At 38.5% G+C, this 22,181-nt stretch overlaps 1 protein-coding gene across 1 annotated transcript; it reads left to right on the top strand.

Moving 5' to 3' along the window:
• The first annotated feature begins 350 nt into the window (after window positions 1-350).
• Window positions 351-21,121, top strand: heatr3 (HEAT repeat containing 3). Its single transcript, NM_200889.1, is given in 15 exon segments — window positions 351-560; window positions 2,086-2,258; window positions 5,956-6,043; window positions 6,652-6,752; window positions 7,058-7,167; window positions 7,794-7,934; window positions 11,944-12,254; window positions 14,000-14,090; window positions 14,337-14,491; window positions 15,014-15,096; window positions 17,669-17,805; window positions 17,884-17,972; window positions 18,066-18,209; window positions 20,314-20,490; window positions 20,847-21,121. Coding segments are annotated over 15 exon segments (2,049 nt in total). The 5' UTR covers window positions 351-425; the 3' UTR covers window positions 20,961-21,121.
• Window positions 21,122-22,181: the final 1,060 nt, after the last annotated feature.

Here is a 22,181-nt window from a genome sequence, read left to right as displayed (position 1 = left end):
CCGTTCAGACAGATCTGAAGCTCCATGTGGACAAATTCACTCTTGGCTAAATTACAGTTTGAGATTAGACATGGGCTCTCCTGGAGTAGTTTATCTGTATACAGATCAAATCGGTTTGATTTAGATTCATGGTTTCTTCGGTGGGTATTTCAGACAGAGAAACACATGGGTTGATACTGACCGTTTGACATCCAGGATCTCTTCTTGTCGAGTGCAATGATTTCTATGATTTCTCTATGAAACCTGAAGCGTGCTTGCTCCACGGGGTGGCGCTGTCGACTGTCAACGACAGTTTTCGCGCGACAGTTTATTTCACTTTACGGCAGCGACGTACGTCCACATGGTCGCTCGTGTTGTGAGTCTACGCGAGTTTAAAATACAAGATAATTGATATTACACGTCAAGTGTAGTCAAAACAGTTAACAATGGGAAAAACAAAGAATCCTAAATTCAAACGGTCGCAGTTTTCTCCCGACGGTCTTGCAGCAACTGCTGTTAAAAACACTGTTGAAGAAGCAGAAGATGAAGAAGACTCTCCGGCAGCTGAGCTACTGGAAAAAGTAAGCTGACACCACTGTCACAACAGTATTTCTTTTATATTTAATGCTTTATTTTATAAAACAGAATGTCAGAATTACGTGGATTAAACAACATTAGTGTAACTTGTGTCTAAATATGGCTTGTGTGTTGAGCGTGTCTAATAATAGTCGAAAAGACAACATGATATTGTTATAATGAACACTCATAAATGCCTTGAAAAAACTATTAATCGTTCAATATTTTACAGTGCATTTTGAGAATATTCAGATAATTGTTGTTTTGATGTGCTTCATTGGATACTTTAATATGAAACAAAATCTTGACATGTTAATCTGCCCAAAAACTTGCAGAGATGTTGACTGATAATGCTCTGATTCTTGGTAGACCTGGTATTTGTTAAAACTTTACAGCAAGTCAGCATTAGATAACATTAGGTAATTAAACTCTACAGTTTGCGAAAACAACTTGTAAAACACATATTAGATGATGTTAATATAGCAAGTCATTTAAATCAAAACTTGCAACTGTTTTATTTAATAAATTTAATAACGAATTAAGCTCAGCTGTATATTTGTAAACTAACATTTACATAACAAAGTCAATACTGATTTTAGGTCATTTATTAATTGTTGATTTTTACCATATGTCGCATTGGACATACAAGATAAACTCACGCCTTTTTACCTAAAGATGAAGACCCCACTCAATGTTTGTTCTGCACAACTCCCCTTACTGTAAAACACATTTTACTGGACTGTCCTGCTTTTAATGATATCAGAAGCCTTTTTTATGAAATTAACTCTCTTAAGGACATTTTAGCAAAGTGACACCAGAAAAGATTTTGAATTCTTATGTATTCACACTTAAAATCTTATTTAACTTGTGTATTCATTCATTCATTTGTTTGTTGTTCTTAACTGTTTATTTATTATTGAAATGTTCTTCCCATGAAAATAGCCTTAGTTGCTGACAAAAAAATACATTACATTACATTAAATATTGTTAGTAATTTTTTTATTTACCACCACAAACTTTATTGTATATTGAACTCTTTGTAATCCTTTTGCAATTTAATTAGTTTGAAACTTTGAGTTTCTCTAAAACTCTCTGTACAATAAATCAGAGTTGTTGTTTTTTTCTATTTCTGTACCTGTTTTCACCATTTCATATGATGTTGTGATAGTATCATGCACCATGATTAAATCTTCAGTGAAAATGTGATGCCCTCACATGCGCAAGTGTGTCTGCTCTTTGAATGATGGGATGAATGGATAGTAGCAAGTTGAATAGAGGAAACGAGTCAGCAAGCTTCCAGTTCACAGCTTAACTGACTAGTGTATCTGTTAAGCAAGCTGTAGACGACTCTTCAGCTTTGAAACAGCCAGTTTTTCCTCAGCCCCTATTGAGGTATTCCGATATATCTTAATTTAAATGTGACTCTCATAGTGTGTGTGTGTGTGTGTGTGTGTGTGTGTGTGTGTGTGTGTGTGTGTGTGTGTGTGTGTGTGTGTTTATTTATTTGTTTGTTTGTTTGTTTGTTTCTAGTTGCAGAGTCCCTCAGCAGATGTGCGCGAGTATGCCTGTGCCAGTATCTCTCGGATTGTCCAGGAGAATCAAACCTTACCAGGATTCCTCCAAAGAGATGCAGTGAGGAAAATTGGACCTTTATTGCTTGATCACAGCCTGACGGTCAGAGAAACTGCTACAGGAGCGCTCAGGTACATGCACAAATGACACTGACTCTAGATCTGAACTGTGAATTGAAGGTGACATATGTAGATGTAAATGTCTGAGTATTCTCTCTCAAAGATTTTAAAGTTTCTTAACTGTTTTAAAGGTTTTTGTAATTAAAAAAAAAAAACAGAAATGATTAGAATGACAATGTACATGCATTTGATATACAGTAAGGCCAAGTTCAGACTGCAACATTTTCAAAGTAGTCATGTCACAGGTGTTTTCACAATACATGACTATCTGCACTAGTGTTGAGTCACTGCTGTGTTAACACTGCAAGATGGATTGGCGACAGGGGGTTTCACACCGCATGACTTTATGATAGGAAGAATCGCAGACAACTTTGTCTCTGTCCAAAAACTACATCTTACAACCAAACACACGCGAGAAGTGACATGGACACAACGCAAGGTCACGCAGTATATCTTTTCGTATTCGCTACATAATGAGAAAGAAGCCTTTAGGAGGGTAGAAAATCTACTTATTTTGCTCACCTGGGTTTGCAGGGCTTTGCTCACCAGGGGCCTCATGAATCAACGCTGCATATACACAAATACTTTGCGTAAGCCAGGTTTCACGCTCACATTTGGATTTACTAACGATGAAATTAATGTGAGAATGTGCGTTGCTGTACCAACTTCATGTCTGGCGTACATGCATTTCTTTTTTTGTGTTTGTTTTATTTTCTATAGGCGACTCCTAGAGGCAATTGTTAAATTGCACACTACAAAGTACCGCACCAACACATGTGAAAAACATTGCTATTAATTTCTAATTGATAAAATAGGTTAATTGAGGTAACTCTTACCAATTATGTGATTTAGAACATATAAATGCATGTGCAAATGTATGCAACCCTTAGTCTATGGCAATGGCGGTGTTGGCCTTTTTAGATGACATTGATAATGGTCAAATCCGAAGGCTCCCAGGTGGCAGGGTGCGCGATGGGTAGTTCTTGGTGAGTTATGTATTTAAAGATATTATTCCAGCTAAATTCATTCATTCATTCATTCATTTTCTTTTCGGCCTAGTCCCTTTATTAATCCGGGGTCACAGCGAGATGAACCGCCAACTTATTCAGCATGTTTTAATGCAGCAAATGCCCTTCCAGTCGTAACCCATCTCTGGGAAACATCCATACACACACACACACACTCATACACTACGGATAATTTAGCCTACCCAATTCACCTGTACTGCATGTCTTTGTACTGTGGGGGAAAACGGAGCACCCGGAGAAAACCCAAGCGAATGCAGGGAGAACATGCAAACTCCACACAGAAACAGCAACTGACCCAGCCGAGGGTTGAACTAGCGACCTTCTTGCTGTGAGGCAACAGCACTACCTACTGCGCCACTGCATCGCCTCCAGCTAAGTTTTTTATTTTATTTCATTTTTATTGAGCATAATTATTTAACTGCATATCAGCAGACCGCGGTTATCCATTAAAGTCGTAGCTGTTAACACTCCTCAACAACCCACAAACTGACCAAGAGTGCAGATACAATGATGCCCATTCTTGCACTCATCAGTTGTAGAGCGGGCAATTAGGCAGCTGAAATGCCGGTGGCACTGCCTTGAGAGCAGAGGAGTGCTGTTTTACCGCCCTAACAAAGTGTCCCTCTAATACATCTGTGTCTCCCACAGACACAGATACTACTCCAGACAGTAAAGTGTCGCCCACAATTTAGGCAACTCTCTCCTCAAAAGGTGTTAGTTCAGCATCCCATGTTCTTTGGGCTGTTCGGTCCACACTTTGACGGTGCACCGTTGTTCTCATCTTAACCTGCACCTTTACATTAGACCAATTCTTTTTTAATTCACTCACAGTGCGATTTTCAGACCCCACTGCGTTAACTGTATCAGCTAAACTATCCCAATTTGTTTTCTTTTGTTATTAATTCCACAGGACAAACTTACAAATAACACAATTTTTCTCCGGTTTACCTCCTAAAGGAGCACCTCCCATTCACTTTCTGTGAAGTTTCTTTTCTTACTTGCTTTTGCCATTGCTTTTTTGTTTGGTTTTGCTAAAGTGTAGTCATTACCATATTCATACGGGGGAGGAGGCTGGGAGGGTTTTTTTGCTCTTGCGCTCAGTTTCATGTTAATTTGGATGTACAAAGAGAATATGCGTGGGATTTCGCGTATGCAGTGTTTCATACATCTGATTTTTTTACTGCGTACGCACATTTACAGCTTTGTCCGTACGCAATGTTTTCGTATTAATTCAACGCAAGTCTTTGCACATGAGGCCCCTGGCTTTTTCTTTTTTGACCCAGTTGCTCAGATGACACGTCAAACAGGTGCTCTTGCCAAATTTACACTAGTTTGTCCATCATTTCATGGTTCAAAATAAACTGGAAATGAGTGCCTTTAACTTCTCCCTCAACCTCCCGCCGGCCTGCACGTACTTAAACTAGTGGATGCTGATCTCTCATTGGCTGTAGGTAATTGCCAATGTTATTTTTAATCAGACCACATTTTACACAACATGATTTGAATTGCAAGCAGTTTGAAACTTCATGCAGACTATATATAAAGAGTTCAGATACAAAAACCTCTTTGTGCCGTCAGAAATTTCTATAGAAAATGAGTACTTTTTTCAGACACCTATGTTTATGTAGAGTTATTTTATTTTAAAGACCTTTAGTGGAGTGTATTTTTTGCCATAAACTTGAAATTACTGAACCTACAGACAGGACCATGATAAAAATGCTTAGAGTTGAAGGACATTTCAAATGGCTTTTAGATGTTTTTGCATCTGAACTCTTCATATGTTAATTAATGGATTATATACAGCCATCTGATTGCTATAGCAGTATAAACCCTGAGCGGATAAATCAGGACCCTCTTGCAAAGGGAAGGAATTATTCATCAGATACAACCAACTGATTATTTTTAATTATTCTGATTCATAAACACATGCATATGACATGAGTAAATAAAATTTAACACAAAATATACATATAATTTTTTTGATAGAATTCAGTAAAAAAGAAGCAGTATAACAATTCTGTTTATACTGAAGTCTAGTAGCTGTTTAAACGTAAAAACTGTAACAAGCCCTCAAAATCCAATTTGTCACCGTTACAGACTACAGTTTGTTATCAAACGGATTTTGGAAATGCACGACATGACTAATGAATCACAATTAAGTATTTTAGACTTAGCGGTGTAATAAATATTTGTGTCATCTTTATGCTAATTATTTCATATTTGAAGTCTAGTCTCTTCTCATGTATTTTTTGTTCTCATCCATATTGGTGAACATGAAATATTTTATGGTGGCTTTTTTTTTCCAAACAAAGGCAATAGCCTTCTGTTATGGATTTGCTTAAGTTTTTCAAACAGATTTAATTTAGCATCAGCAGCTTTGACATGCTTACAGGAAAAAGCAATGATAGTTTTAATCTCAGTAAAATTTGTTTTTACTGTGGTGAAATTACAAAAAAGAATTTCTGAGACATGAATTAAAAGAAATAACCAGGGTATTTTATTCTCATAAAATGGTTTTCTTTCTGTTTTTCACCTTAAAACCTCTAACAACAACCTGCAATGAAATATGTAAGACTTTAAGAATTTAAGAATTTCTCCTGCAGTAGTTAGTCCTACAATCAGCTTATTGTATAACATTATTGCTAGGTTAATTTAGTAAAACTACACTTATTTATTTACAGGAATCTCAGTGCCAGTGGAGGTCCTGAAGTATGTGAGGACATGGTGAGACAGGATGTGCTGACGCCTCTGTCTGCTCTCCTGAGGGAGGTATGAATGCTGAAACAACTCAGTTCAAACTGTTACTTGCATGACAACATAAAATCAACATGAAGTCGTATAGTTCACCCAAAAATAAAAATCTTGTTTACTCACCCTCATGCTGTTCCAAACCCCTGAGATTCTCATTCATGATCAGAACAAAAATGAAGATATTTTAGGTAATATCTGAGAGCTCCATCCTCCTCCATAAATAGCAAAGTTACTGAATTAAGTGTAGAAACAAAAAAAAATATCATATTACAAAGCTACAAGAATAGTTTAGTTTACAACAAAAATAACAAGTTTATTCAACAGTTTCTTCTCCTCAGTGTCAGTATAGGGTGTGCATTCACAAGCACTGTGCGCTGATGTGTTTCTCTGTTACCGGTGCACAACTTCCTCCGTTTGAAACAAAGCACAGGCACATCCGGGGTCATAGGGCAGGTAGGATGGCTGAACTGCTTAGTAACATGTGAAACAGAATGAAAGAATTGTAATAGGATTTTAGATCATAATCTTGATATGATATTTTTGCCATTTCATTAATGTGTAGCTATATTGTAAAAAGCTCTATTTAATAAGTGTGTGTCTGTGTTGTGTGTTTTTGTGGAGAACAGTGCTGTGCAGGCTTTGGCGTGAACTCTCCTTCTAAGAAAGGACAGAAAACCTCAGTGGAAGATGTCGCCAATGAAGCAGTCAATTTACTTTGGAACCTCTGGTAAGAATGAACTTAAACTGAAAGCAAGGACCAAGTCACAAATAGGTGGTCAACACTGATTGATGTTTACACCTCACATGTATATTAACAAAATTAGTTAATATTAGCTTTAACATTTTTTTTTTCATGTATGTGTATTTTGTCACCACCTGTGATATGACAGCATATCATCATGCTTTATTTATTGGCTGTATTTTGCAAGGTGAAAATGACACTTATAGTTAGTTTGATCAATTGCCACATTTAAAAAGTACCAATTCATGTTATCTGTGTTTCTGTCTTTTTTTGTTTGTTTGGTTGTGTAGTGAGAGCAGCAGCACAGCAGTGTCCGTGTTTAACAAGGCTGGACTTGTGGATGTTCTTCTACAATGTCTACAAAAGCACCCTCAGAATATGGAGCTGGCAATATCAGCAGGTGACACACACTATTATGGTCATCTATTCAAACTTTAAAGGTCCAGGAGCACAACTTTTTAACATTGTTTTTAGCTCTGATAAATTAGAATTCAAAAGCACCAAATCAGCAACAAGATCATGTGATTGTGAAAACTGCAATAATGACTGCTGAAATAATTCTGTTTCGCCATCTCAGAAATAAAAATATGTATAAATAACATGTATACATTTTAAGATATATTCAGTTATGTTTGCAGATGTCTGAGTGGAGTATGAAAATGTTTTGTTTGGATTTTTTGTCTGAGCACTTTGACTGATGTTTGTTTTAATCAAGATTGCTTCTTTGAACAAAACTTGCTGTTTTTTATATGCTCACTATGAATTTATGTAGACATAACATATTGATATTACCTGTGCCCTTCAAACTAATAACTACATTGTCTTTACTTGCTATGTAAAATGTCATTTAAAGTGTTAAAAAAAACCTTATTGTATAGTATTTTGATCAAATGTGTGAAACATTGGTCTGCATAAGAGACTCATTTCCAGCCACAGATACAGAAATGTTTCAATGCTGATTTTCAGTCATTCTCTTACTATCATTATTGCTGTGGTTTGTTTGAGTGTGTGCTTTCTTCTCTCTAGCCCACTGTTTGCACACAGTAACAGAGGAGAACTCAGAGCTGATACGCAGTGGGAATGCAGCTGTGTTTGGGGTCTTGGACAACATTCTGTCTTCCACACACACCAGTATGGAGAACATTCTCCTGCGCACACTGGCTGCAGGTAAAACAACACATGGCACGTGGTCCATTAAATATATGTACAGGCCTACTGCGTCAGACCTTAAGTGTGGACTCGATCCTAACATTTAAGAGCATTGGTGTCATTAAATTTTACAGATTGTGGCAACAGCACCTGACCTGGTAGTGCTGCATATGTATCATTAATAATATTAAGTTTTGTTGAGAGTAACTGAATCTTAAGTTACGAGAAATTTGTTCTCGTGACAGAGCTTCTACAGTCAACAGAATAAAAGAGAGGTCAAAAAACAGATAATGAGTATATTTTAAAAATAGAAGTAGTAAATGCAAATAAACAAATTGATACGAGTATGTACAGGTGTGTTACTATATATAATGTTATATGTGCAGCTGTTATGTGCAAACTGGCATGTAAAGTATGTTATTAAATAAGTGTATATGTGTGTAAAAAGTGTAAAGCAAGTCGTGATGTTTGTTTCATAATTATTATCATCAAGTGTTCATGAGATGGATTGCCTGAGGGAAGAAACTGTTTCTGTGTCGAGCTGTTCTGGTGCGCTGTGCTCTGTAGCATTGACCCGAAGGGAACAGTTCAACGAGGCAGTGTGCTGGGTGTGAGAGGTCCAGAGTGATTTTGGCAGCCATTCTGCTTGCTCTGGATAAGTATAGTTCTTGGGGAGTAGGGAAGGTTGTACCTGTGATTCGCTCAGCAATCCGAACTTTTCGACGTAGTCTACGAAGGTCAGATTTGGTAGCTGAGCTAAACCTGACAGTTATTGACGTGTAGAGGACTGATTCAATTATGGAGGTGTAGAACTTTCAGCAGGTCATTTGGGAGGTTGAACTTCCTTAGCTGACGAAGGAAGTACAGCCTTTGTTGAGCTTTTTTGACAATGGAGTCAATGTGAGTGTCCCATTTCAGGTCCTGAGATATGGTAGTGCTCATGGACCTGAATAACCAATGCTGCCACAATGCTGTCCATGATGCTCAATAAGGGAAGACCAGGGGGGTTTCTCCTGAAGTCCACTATTATCTCCACTGTTTTGAGCGTGTTGAGCTCCAGGTCGTTGTGACTGTACCAGGCAGCCAGTTCCTTAACCTCCTGTCTTTAAGCAGACTTGTCACCTTCCTGAATGAGGCTGATAAATGTGGTTGTCTGCGAACTTTACGAACTTAACAGAGGAATCCTTTGAAGTGCAGTTATTCGTGTACTGGGAGAAGAGCAGTAAGGAGAGGACACACCCCTGGGGGGCACCTGTGCTGATTGTGTGGGCACTGGGTGAAAATTTTCCCAGCTTCACCAGTTGCTGCCTGTCCTTTAGGATGCTGTTGATCAACTGACAGACAGAGGTGGGCATGGAGAGCTGAGTTAATTTGGGCAGGAGAAATTTTGGGATAATAGAGTTGAAAGCCAAGCGGAAGTCAACAAACAAGATCCTCACATCTGTCCCTGGTCTGTCTAGGTGTTGCAGAACATAATGCAGTCCGATATTGACTGCATCATCCACAGATCTGTTTGCTCTGTTGGTAAACTGAAGAAAGTCCAGTGAGGATTCAGTGATGTCCTGATGATGGTCGAGCGTTTGAAGCAGGAGGGCACTTCACACAGCTCCAATGATCTGTTTAAGATCAGGGTGAAGATGGGGGCCAGTTGTTCAGCGCAGGATTTTAGACAGGGTGGCGTTATACAATTTTTTCTCTTTTGTTTCCGGAAGACCTTGCACACATCATCTTCACTGAACTAAAGAGCAGGTATGGGAGAGATGAGGGGTGGTGGAGGTGTTAATGGTGGTGTAAAGAGCAGTTCAGAGTGGGTGTGGGGTGCTTTCTCAAACCTGCAGTAAAACTCATTCAGGTCATTTGCAAGTCGTTTGTTGGGTGGGATGATGTCTTGTAGTTTGTGATATTTTACAAACTTTTCCACAAGGATGCTGGCAGAGAACTGAGGCCCCGTTTACACTAGTGCGTTTTAGTTTTAAAACGGCGTTGTAGAATGAAAACGATCCGCGTCCACACTCTCGTTTTACTCAGCGTTTCTGAACAGCTCTCCGTCCACACCAAGACGCTGAAAACGCACATCACGTGACCACACACACACTCTCGAGCAAGCGCTCCAGCATTTCTACCCAGATGAGAGCTCTGCTTGTCGGACTGCTCATCAAGCATCTCCCGCTGGATCTAATCTCACTATATTTGCTAAACGTGATATTTCATTCATGTTGTTGTCTTTATCTAACGACATAGGCCAATTCCCTGACTTTGGTCATTGGAATCTATTAAGTTACTTGTTCACGGGTAACATGTTTTGGTTAAGCGCAAAGATAAGTTAATGATTAATCCAGGTACATTGACTGATCGCTTGCCTTTATTTCCCACAATGTATTAACTTATTGTATGTTTATATACTTTTATAATTATCGATTATTAAAACTGATATTCAGCAAAAGAGAGGGTGCGTTTCGTATTTTCACTGAAATTGAAAGGAGGCAGTTGTTATAGGCTCCGTTTTGTTATAAATATCCACACAGTGAAGATGACGCTCATGCAGCACGACGCCTCAACATTTCTGCTGTCTGTGAAGTTGCTAATATTAAAAAGAAAATAGGCAGTTCCTTAAATCATGTTTACATTTTATTTTTGAGAAAGTGAAACAACGTAGCCAAGGTGATGTGAATGAAGTTATAAAGTACACTGTTCCCTTTGAAGATTTACCCGTGTCCTCTGTATGTTTTCCATATCAAACTGAGAAGGGGGAGACTGCAGCCTTGATCAAACTTGCGAAGTCTTAACTTACAAGAAGAGGATGCGAGACTGAACTGTGTGTGGGCTACTTAATATTGAGGAAAAGCCCCAATCAGATAGGCGAACGTTTGCAGCCCCGCCTCCGTTTTCAGTTGTCTCCGTCTTTCCCCATCCAAACTGAGATGGAGCAGCAGCGTTTTAGAATGAAAACGGCCTTTCCAGCGTTTTCAAAAAGCTCCGTTTTCGGCGCTCGAGAACTCCGGCGTAGTGTGGATGGATGGCGTAACCGTAGCAAAACTTATGCGTTTTCAAACTAAAACGCACTAGTGTAAACGGGGCCTGACTCCTTATTTTCTCAGAATTGTTTCTTGCCACTCTAATCTACTTTTCCAGTATGTTACAGATGTAAATTAAGATTCATTACCCAGAAATAGTTCCATCAAAATAGTAACACCCTCATATGCTTTCAATTTGTTGATCATAACCACAGGTATAGCACCTCAATATGAAGGTAAAAAGTAACATAACTATATGGCTTTAGTAGTTTCAAAGTGGACCAGGAAGATACACAAACAACATGTATGTGATAACATTCTTAGTCTTGTTTAATATATTGGTCAGAGTATATTTAAAAATGGATGACTTGTGACACCAATCATATAGTGCTTAATTTTGTATCTGCTCTATTGTTTCTGTATCATTAGTAAATTGCTCTTAATCAGCCCTCTGCTGTGTCCTAGTGCCTGGTCCATGATACAATTATTCAGAGACTATTGTTATTAAATTAATGATAAAGAATTTAGTTCTAGCTAGGAAAAAAGCATCAATTGGGGATCATGAAATCACAAGTCTGATTTTGATTTATTTTAGGAAGCTAAAACTTATGGGGACTACACATCTCAAATCTTTGTAAATTAACCTCTAAATTAACTCTTTCCTAAAACACACAAACAGAATAGATATTTGCATCAGCTCAGACAAAAGGACAAAAACCCAATAATGTGCACCATTTTTATATTTAACAAGGTCCAAAAAAAGGGAAAAAAAAAGGTGAAGTACTTTTCATTTATGAAGTATTTTAGTTCATTTCATCTCTATTTTGTTGGTTTTCTGGAATAACTACCTATTAAAATAATAACTTTATTATGAAGTATATCATTACTATGAGGTACAATTATTCATACTGTGAAGTAGCATGTTGGTCATACGCCCCACCCCTAAGTGGAAGCATGAATTTGATAGATGTTTTGATTGATTAACAGTTGTCTGTCTTTCCTCCATCCTTCAGGATCTTTATGGAATCTGAAAAACGGTCTGTCCTCAGCTCAGCAGTCTCACACACTGACCGCACTGGCCAGCACACTGTCACACAGCCTCAGTCTGGACGCAGGAGAGCTGATCCCACAACTGTGGCGAGCTGAATCTGCCCGTCTGTCTAAAGACACCACATCTGTCACAGAGACACATCACACAGACCAGCGGCCTGCAGGGCTTCAGGTCGAAGAGATGGAGGAGGAATTGAATGATCAGAAGAGGAATGGAGGAAAGCCTAATGTACAAATGTCAAGAACCAAAAACGACATCTCCGATCTGTTGCCTGTGAGTTATAATCTGCCATGTCTTATCTTTTATTCTGCATATTTATAAAATTCTGAAATATTTCTGCCAGTCCACAGAAAAATAACGTTATAATTTATTAACATGATCATTCATTTTGAAAACCTCATAATTTGTGCATCAGTGGAATGAGACTGCTGGATTTGTGTGTCTTCATCTTAAATATTTATCTGTACCTCACATCTGATGTGTGATCTCAGAAGACTTTAATGTAGTGAAATATTTCTAATATACCATTTATAATAATTGTAATTTGCAGTGCTTTTTATGTTTAATCATTGTGTGGGGTTTAGCAGTAACACAGAACATATTACACACAATATCAGATTTGGTCAAAGAATGGCAGTCTCAGGGCTTACACCAATACTTAGCATTAGACTGGAGCATCTCTGCATTTATGTCATCCCGAAGCCCCCCTACAATAACTGGATTAGAGTGCATATGGAGGTCACAGATGCATATTAAAGTAAGTCTCGACTGTATTCCTCAACAGACAGACTATTGGCGTAATGTGTCACATGACTCAGATTTGACCAGTGTGAGGAAAGGCTTTCCCTACTGCACTCCTCCTCCCTCACCCCATGTAAACTCCAGTGACGGCACATCTGTCCCTCAGAGCCAGATGGTCCTCAATCTCTAAACACAGTGTGACTGTCTCCACTTGTGTATATGAGTGTGTAGGGCTGCTGTAACCTCTCTGAGCTGCTTTTGCTGTTGATTTGCCCATTGGGTGTTCTTGATGTTGTCCTTATTAAAAGTTCAAGGTGAGATTTGATCCAGCTCCTCATATTTGTGACCTATTTTGTGTCTGGAACCAAAGCAGACCATGTTTGCAGAGCCAAGAGTGCTGGCATCACTTTCAATTAAAAGTAGAGCTTTAATTTCTACTATAACAGATCTCCCCCATGTGTTCATCCTTTTATTTATGGATGTCAGACCTTGATGAACTGAACAAAATAAGTGAACCTGAAGTTTTAGTACATTAATGAAGGTGATGCCTCAGAGCCAAAACTACTGTATCGATTATGCAGTCGCCACAAAACAACGATAGTTTGAAGGTGTTTACCAATTGGAGCAAATTGTTCAAACATTGTCAATTTGTTCTTTAATTTTGCTCGAGTTATATCAATGCCTTAAAGAAGAGGTCTCTAATCTTATTTATAGCACAGACCAGTGTCCCCATAGAAAACCATGTTTGAATACAAACAAATGTGCAATAGCACTTTGCGCCTGGTGCGTGATGTGCTCAAATATGGATACTGGTCCTTAAAGGTGGAACTCACAATAGTGGGACTGCATATACAGTAGCATCTCTTTCATGAGTCAGTACTGGGCCGTGACCTATTCACATTGCTGAATCACTCATTTAAAAGGAGAGTTAACCCAAAAAAAAAATTAATAATAATTGTCTTCATTTAGTTATCCTCCATTTGTTCCAAACCTGTTTGAACTTCTGTCTTCGGTTGAACACAAAGAAGGACATACTGAAGGATGCTGGAAAAGCAGCCTATTGTTCCTATTATGAAAGTCTATGGCTTGATTTTTTTTTTTCAGCAGAAGAAAGAAATTTACTGGAAATTTGTCTGGAACCAGTATATGTTGAGGACATCTATATATTTGCATAAACTATCCCTTTAAATGTTTAAAAAATTCAACCATCACTATATGTGTTTATTACTGGTGACCCTCAACAAATACTTTTTGTTTGTGTGCCTGTGGGTTTCTAGCGAGACCGACTGGAGTTGCGAGAGGCTAAAGCACTGCTGTCAGCACAGCAAACGTCTCTGGAGATCATCGTCAACATGTGCTGCTCTGATGGTGAGTGTGTGTGTGTGTGTTCATATGTGAGCTGGTGCTTGAGGCAAGACATGAATATTGTAGCCAGTAAATGTGCTAAAATTGGAGGAATGATTTCATTGTATGTGTCGGCAAAGATGAGGCAGAGGATAATGTGACAGGATATTGGCTCTTTCTCTCTTTCTCTCTCTCTCTCTCTCTCTCTCTCTCTCTCTCTCTCTCTCTCTCTCTCTCTCTGTCTATGTGTCTGTATTTTTGTGTGTACAGAGCCCTCTGATGATGAATGGGAGGAGATGTCCAGCAGCGATGAGAGCGAAATGTGTGCTGATGGGATGTCAGACACTAATTCCAGCTTGTTCTCTCCTCTCTGTCTGTCTGCTGAACTTCACACAGTCCTGCTCAACCACAGCATGCCTCAACAGGTACATTGTTAATAGCAATAAAAGTAACATTTAAAGATCTTTAGACATTTGATCTCAGAAACAAAACAAAATTGATAATAAATTATCTCATTATTTTTACAATGTAACCAGAGGGTACAGTAAGAGTTATTTCCATATTCTGTATTTGGGAACAGAGTTATTTAAACCTTTATTTATTTTTATCCAGTGAATAAAAAATAATGAGAACCCGTACAAAACATTGAAGTGTTGCTAAAACATTGTTTCACCTACAAATTCACATTGAGAGAATGCATCAACCTTTTGTGTTCTCTTCAAATTATGTGTTCACTTTCCTTCACTTGTCCCTTAACTTTGCCTTTATAAACCTGCAGAAACCCTGTAAGTCGACCTTGGGTGGGGAATCCGTAATTTTATTCTACAACCCCTTGAAATACACAAAGAGTTGTCAAAAACACAAAAAGCCGCCTGTATAATACATTTAAGTTGCTGTTCTTGTGTCAAAGATAAGTGCATTTACTTCACTAAATGATTTTATTTCAGGTGTTGAAGAAGGCTGAGTTCCCTAGTGCTGCTGCACTTGAGCTCTGTAGCAAAGATTCTTCTTGGAAATGCCTCTTGAAAAAGTAATGTACACTTATTTTTTAAAATAGTTTGTAGACTTTAGACACACCTTCTCATTCAAAGAGTTTTCTTTATTTCTTGACTATGAAAATTGTAGATTCACACTGAAGGCATCAAAGTTATGAATTAACACATGTGAAATTATATACATAACAAAAAAGTGTGAAACAACTGAAAGTATGTCATATTCTAGGTTCTTCAAAGTAGCCACCTTTTGCTTTGATTACTGCTTTGCACACTCTTGGCATTTTCTTCACCTGAAATGGTCTTCCAATAGTCTTGAAGGAGTTCCCAGAGATTCTTAGCACTTGTTGGCCGTTTTGCCTTCACTCTGCAGTCCAACTCACCCCAAACCATCTTGATTGGGTTCAGGTCATCTGGCGCAGCATCCCATCACTCTCCTTGGTCAAATTGCCCTTACACAGCCTGGAGGTGTGGTTGGATTCATGTTCCTGTTGAAAAATAAATTATGGTGCAGCTAAATGCAAACCTGATGGAAATAGATCTCAAATTTGGACTCATCAGAGCCAAGCACAGATTTCCACGGGTCTAATGTCCATTCCTTGTGTTCTTTAGCCCAAACATGTCTCTTCTGCTTGTTGCGTGTTCTTAGCAGTGGTGTCCTAGCAGATATTCTACCATCTGGGCCTGATTCACACAGTCTCCTCTTAACAGTTGTTCTAGAGATGTGTTTGCTGCTGGTACTCTGTGTGGCATTGACCTGGTCTCTAATCTGAGCTGCTGTTAACCTGCGATTTCTGAGGCTGGTGACTCGGATGAACTTATCCTCTGCAGCAGAGGTGACTTCTGGGCTATTTCTCAATTCCAAGAACGCAGAGAACTGACTTGCGTTCTTGCACAGACCGGTCTTGCCAGGTGTCCTCGGAACACACTCAGGAGACCGCGTGGGCAGAAAACGCGTCCTTTGAGAAATGAGATGCTGCGGTCTTTCTGATGGTCACACATCCTTCGCGCGTTTTAAATGGTAAATTATTTAAACAATGCAGCATTCATACAATGATATATTGTTGTTCCCCTCTTCAAAATATGTACTTGGCATTAAAACATTACAAATATACTCTGCAAAATATAAATAAAACAGATTTTAATACGAATTTCAGCTAACAAACACCCTTAATGTGTTTATTTCTTTATTAAGATATCCATGGTAATGTTTACTTTCACCATTTCCTTCAGGGCACATGTGTCAAAGCCAGTTCCTGGAGGGCCGTAGCCCTGCAGAGTTTAGTTCTAACCCTAATTAAACACACCTGATCCAACTATTTGAGGGCTTTAAGCTTGTTTGATACCTACAGATAGGTGTGTTGAAGCAGGGCTGGAACTAAAATCTGCAGGGCTATGGCCCTCAAGGAATTGACTTTGACACCCCTGCTTTAGGGAAACTCCTGAGGTAAATAAATGATATCTCTTAACTTTAATAATAAACCTATAAAAAATGCTGCACTTCCCACATCCAGTCGCAATGACGTCTGGGAATTCCAGAGCGAGTTTGGTGCTCAAGTCTGCATCAGTGCATCCTCGATATCAAGATCACATCCGGCAAGTTTCACACATCTTCCGTTCTTGCGGTACGCATATTGAGAAACAGCCTTGTTCTTCCTTTCCTGGGGTGGTCTGCATGTGAGCCCGTTTCTTTGTAGCACTTGATGGTTTTTGTGACTGCACTTGGGGACACTTTCAAAGCTTTCCCAATTTTTCGGACTGACTGACCTTCATTTCTTTAAGTAATAATGGCCACTCCTTTTTATTTACTTAGCTGCTTTTTTGTCTTGCCATAACACAAATTCAGTAGGACTATCAGCTGTGTTTGTACTATCAGCTGACTTCTGCACAACACAACTGATGGGCTGCGTCCGAAACCGCCTACTACTCAGTAGGTACTGCATTTGAATTTAAACGTACTACTCGGCCGTTAGAAAAGTACGTTCTTTACAGTATGAATTTGAAAAGTATGAATGGAATTCGGACGTACTACATCCGCCATTTTGTCATAGTCACGTGACCTACCTGCGTCAGTTGCGTCGCCTCACTTCCATTCATGAATTCTCTCACGGGGCATTATGGGATAGCGCAGCGTGCATGGGATGCGCACTTCAGAATCTCGCCGGAAGTAGTAAGTCATTTTAGTGTACTATATAGTATGGAAGTATGCGGTTTCAGACGCAGCCATGGTCCCAACCCCATTTCTAAGGCAAGAAATCCCCCTTATTGAACCTGACAGGGCACACCTGTGAAGTAAAAACCATTTCAGGTGACTACCTCTTGAAGCTCATCAAGAGAATGCCAAAAGTGTGCAAAGCAGTAATCAAAGTAAAAGGAGGCTACTTTGAAGAACCTAGAATATGACAGACTTAAAGTAGATTAACACTTTTTTTTTGTTATGTATATAATTCCACATGTGTTAATTCATAGTTTTGATGCCTTCAGTGTGAATCTACAATTTTCATAGTCTTTAAATTAAATAACTCTTTGAATGAGGTGTGTCCAAGCTTTTGGTTTGTACTGTATATTAAAATTAAAATTTGACATTGTTGTGCTTTGGTTTTTTACTAGGATGCAGCGGGTGCAGTGTCGGGCACTGACATGTCTCCATAATATCCTCTCCTCTATGGACACAGATTCTCTTGGTGGCGCTTCAAGTCTGCAGGCTGTGGCTCAGCACCTCTCCTCACTGGTCTTCAGCTCGGCAGGTAGACATCTCCGATTAGTTTTTATTCACTTTAAGCAGTGCAGTTGCTTACTTTCTGTTATTATAAATTAATTTCTAGAGGTTTTAAAGGATGAGGAGTTCCTGGAGGCTGTGACCAGTGCTCTCCGATCTCTGCTACAGATCATGGCTACCAAAAACATCTCTCAGGTGAAAACCACAATCTTCATTAATTCATACTTTAGTGAAAATATTTTAAGTGTCTGTTTTTTAAAACACTGCATTTTTTTATGAATTCTGCAGTGTATGACTCCACACCAGCTAATGGGTTTTTGTGAGGCTGCCACCAGCTGCGATCTGGTCAGTGTGAAGGTTAACGCTCTGGCCATTCTTGGAATCACAGGAAGCTCACTTGCCAAAGACAAAAACACAGCAGACACTCTGCAGGTAAATACTGATTGTTAGAATTTTACTGAAAGCTGCTTTACTACTCTGACAAACACACACACACACACAAAATGCTTTGCCTGTTTTGAAACTCTTTTTGAAACTGCATTGTCAAAAAATATGATGTAATTATTAGTTGATCTATTAAGTTGATATGTTGATATTGGGGAAAATGCACTTACTTGTATGGTATACTTAAAGGGATAGTTAACCCAAAAACAAAACACTTCCTCACCATTTTTCACAGTTAAATGGTTCTTTTATGACTTTTTTGAATTTATTTATTCTGTTGAACAGAAATCAAGATATTTTGAATAATGCCAACAAAAAAAAAACATTGACATCTATAGTAGGATCAGAAAATACTATGGATGTCAGTGTGTTTTTCACCAACATTCTTAAGAATATCTTGCATTATTTTATACAGAATAAATAATATCAAACCTGTTTGAAACAAGTGGAGGATGATTAAAAGATAGAATTTTCATTTTTGGGTGGATGAACCATCTTTTCAACTATGGCATATTCTATAAATGTAAAAACAAAAAAACCCTTACAGAGATATACACTAATCTATTCTACTACTACTAATACTAGATTGGACCCTCTTTTGCCTTTAGAATTGTCTTAATCCTTCGTGGAATAGATTCAACAAGGTACTGGGAATAATCCTTAGTGATTTAGGTCCTTATTGATATGATAGCATCACACAGTTGCTGCAGATTTGTTGGCTGCATATCCATGATGCGAATCTCCAGTTTCACCACATGCCAAAGGTGCTCTATTAGATTTAGATCTGGTTAATGTGGAGGCCATTTGAGTACAGTGAACTTATTGTCATGTTCAAGAAACCAGTCTGAGATGATTCACACTTTGACATGGCACGTCATCCTGCTAGAAGTAGCGAACAGAAGATGGGTACACTGTGGTCATAAGGAGATGGACATGGTCAGCAACAATACTCAGGTAGGCTGTGACGTTGACACGATGCTCAATTGGTACTAATGGGCATAGAGTTTGCCAAGAAAAAATCCCCCACAGCATTACATCACCACCACCAGTCTGTAACCCTTGACATAAGGCAGGATGGATCCATGCTTTCATGTTGTTGACTCCAAATTCTGACCCTACCATCCGAATGTCGCAGCAGAAATCAAGACTCATCAAACCAAGCAGCGTTTTTCCAATCTTCTTTTGTCCAATTTTGGTGAGCCTGTGTGAGTTGTAGCCTCAGTTTGCTGTTCTTAGCTGACAGGAGCGGCACCTGGTATGGTCTTCTGCTGCTGTAGCCCATCCGCCTCAAGGTTCGGTGCGTTGTGCGTTCAGAGATGCTTTTCTGCATACCTTAGTTGTAACAAATGGTTATTTGAGTTAATGGTGATTTGGTTTGAAGTGCAGAAGATCGTCTTGACCATGTCTTCATGCCTAAATGCACTGAGTTGCCATGTAATTGGCAGATTAGAAAATTGCATTAATGAGCAGTTGGACAGGTGTACCTGATTAAGTGGCCAGTGAGTGTATTTTGCTTGGATAACTTGAAAAGTTGGGTCATTCTAAATGCATTTTAACGTAGGCTATGCTTTTAGATATTTAAGATTTGTTTTAATTTTTATATTTGTTGCATTAAAGTAAGCTTAACACTGTTAATGTGATTTGTGTTGGGACAACATGAAGGAATAAAGTTAATTAGTATTAACAAATTTAATTGAACTGAACATAAAACTATTAAGTTGTCACTCCAAAAATCTCATTCAGCTCATTTTTTAAAAGCTTGAACAAACAGCAAATGTCATTTTTTGAGAGAATGTCAGCTCCCAACCTTAAAACAACATCAGAATATTATCATGGACAAAAATATTGCATACCTTATCTAATTTAATGCATTGTTTTTATTAAATATGTTCAGTAGAATGTATTCACTATTACAAATGGCTTCATTTATGCCATTATACAGCACTTTGATGTATATTAAATATTTTGATGTACAAATGAAAAATGTATGATAAAATATGCCTGTGCGTTCTGAAGTTAATCAGTGAACAGTGTTGTTGGAGTGTATTTGTCATCACATTGCATGTACAATTGTCCCTATTTCTTTTTGCAGCTGATTGGAAATGCATTACTAAATGTAGCAACAAAGGACGCAAACCTGGTAGTGTGTGGGGAAGCTCTTGATGCTCTCTTCGACGTGTTTGCCGATGGCGATGAAGCAGAGAAAGCTGCAAAAAATATTGACCTGCTTTCTTCTCTCAAAGCCCTTCAACCAGGGTTTAGAGCCAAGGTTTGTTTAAAGCCAACAAGAGATATTACCAGGAATATACAAGCGCACTCATCCATCACATTCACACGCCCAAGCTGTAATATTAAATCAGAAAAACCTCCCAATACATGTTCAGGCTTGAGCTCAAGGTTCAAGCTTGAGTTCTGTTGCATAAGCACATCTCTGCCTGACAGAAAGAAGCTCTGAAAACCAGCTCAACAGATCTGTTTTGGTTGGCTGATCTTTTACTTTATAACTCTAAAGTACTTTTTCAGCTGCTTTTATCCATTCACAGCATGGCCATTGCTGGATCTCTGTATGTTCTTCGGCCTTTAGATGGCAGGCTTTTCACAGTTTAACCGTTTGTTTCCTCACAGCTGCGAAAAGAAGGCAAAGGAAAATACAGCCCTGATCAGCTTTGCGTTCTGGACAACATAAGGATCAACCTGAAGAGATTTATCGGCTACTTGGAGAACCTGCAAAGAAAATGAGATTTAAGTGATCAGCAGAGCAACTCTTATTTAGCATTTCCTGTTTATAATCCTTTTTGGTTTTATTTTTATGTGAGAGTGTTTATGTGAGGAAATGAAGACATAAAATAATGTTTGTAAAACCAAACATATGAGTGCTTTAATTAAAGCATTAACTATCAGTATGGCCTCTTGTGGTGCTTTTAAGAATTAAAAGCACAGTTTGTCCCAAAAAATGAAATGAAGTTTCACAAACTAATTTCGAGAGGAGCATGTGATATGATTGATCGCGGCAGGTCTCTCATCTGTAATCATTTGTAAACTACTTGGATTATTCCAAACTCACTGTAAATAGCTCGTCTAGCATTACTCCCTCGCCTTTGTTTTTTGAAGAATCCCCCCACCCCACCCCCTTTCCTCCTTTACCAGGGGGAGCTCTTGAGAACTACCTGATCTTGTACCTCCTTACATGAGCCCTGAGCTCAGAGTTCTCTCCTGGCCTGGGACAGCATGCAAAACCTGCTTATAATATCAAGCAATATCTGAGTGTGAACTTTTGAATTTTTCATCATTTACTCAGCCTCCATTTGTTTCCGGGTTTCTTTTTTTGTTTAACACAAAATATATTTTGAAAAATGTTGCAAACTGGCAGCCGTTCACTTTCATTAGGATATTTTATTCCTACTACTATGGATGTCAGTGACTACTGGTTTCCTACATTCTTCAAGTTATCTTCTTTTGTATTCAACCAAAAAATAAAAACTCCATATTAACCACATAGGGGGGAATACATCTTAATTTCTGCGGGAACTTTACCTTTAAGAGGTCTTTTAGCTAAATTTCAGCATGTATGTTAAAAAGCAAACAAAACAATGCCACCCTGTCCCATAAGAGAGTTCTCTTTAAAGCCCAGGTTATTCTACCTTTGGTAAAGCTTGTTTTGTCCTGAAAGAGGAGTATCTGAGAAATGATGATAGACCAGCGCCTGGAGATTACTTTATGAACACTGTTATGTTGCTCAGTTTCCCCTCTGACCCAGTCCATCATAATGTGAGAACAGCAAAACGCTTTTATGTTGCACTTTATGGCCCACAGCAGAGCAACAGTGGATTATCAGATGTTTATTAGTTGTATTCGATCCCTCATAAACCTGTCTATGTAGAAATGTTGTAGTATATATGTTAGGTTATCTTATGTTTTACTTATCTTAATATACCTCATAAACAGTCATGATCCATTAGC

Source organism: Danio rerio, chromosome 7 (genome assembly GCF_052040795.2).
Source record: "Danio rerio strain M-AB ecotype USA chromosome 7, GRCz13ab, whole genome shotgun sequence".
Classification (NCBI taxonomy): Eukaryota; Metazoa; Chordata; class Actinopteri; order Cypriniformes; family Danionidae; genus Danio; species Danio rerio.
The sequence above is the reverse complement of the archived record's forward strand: the minus strand, read 5'-3'. Positions and strand labels throughout refer to the sequence as shown.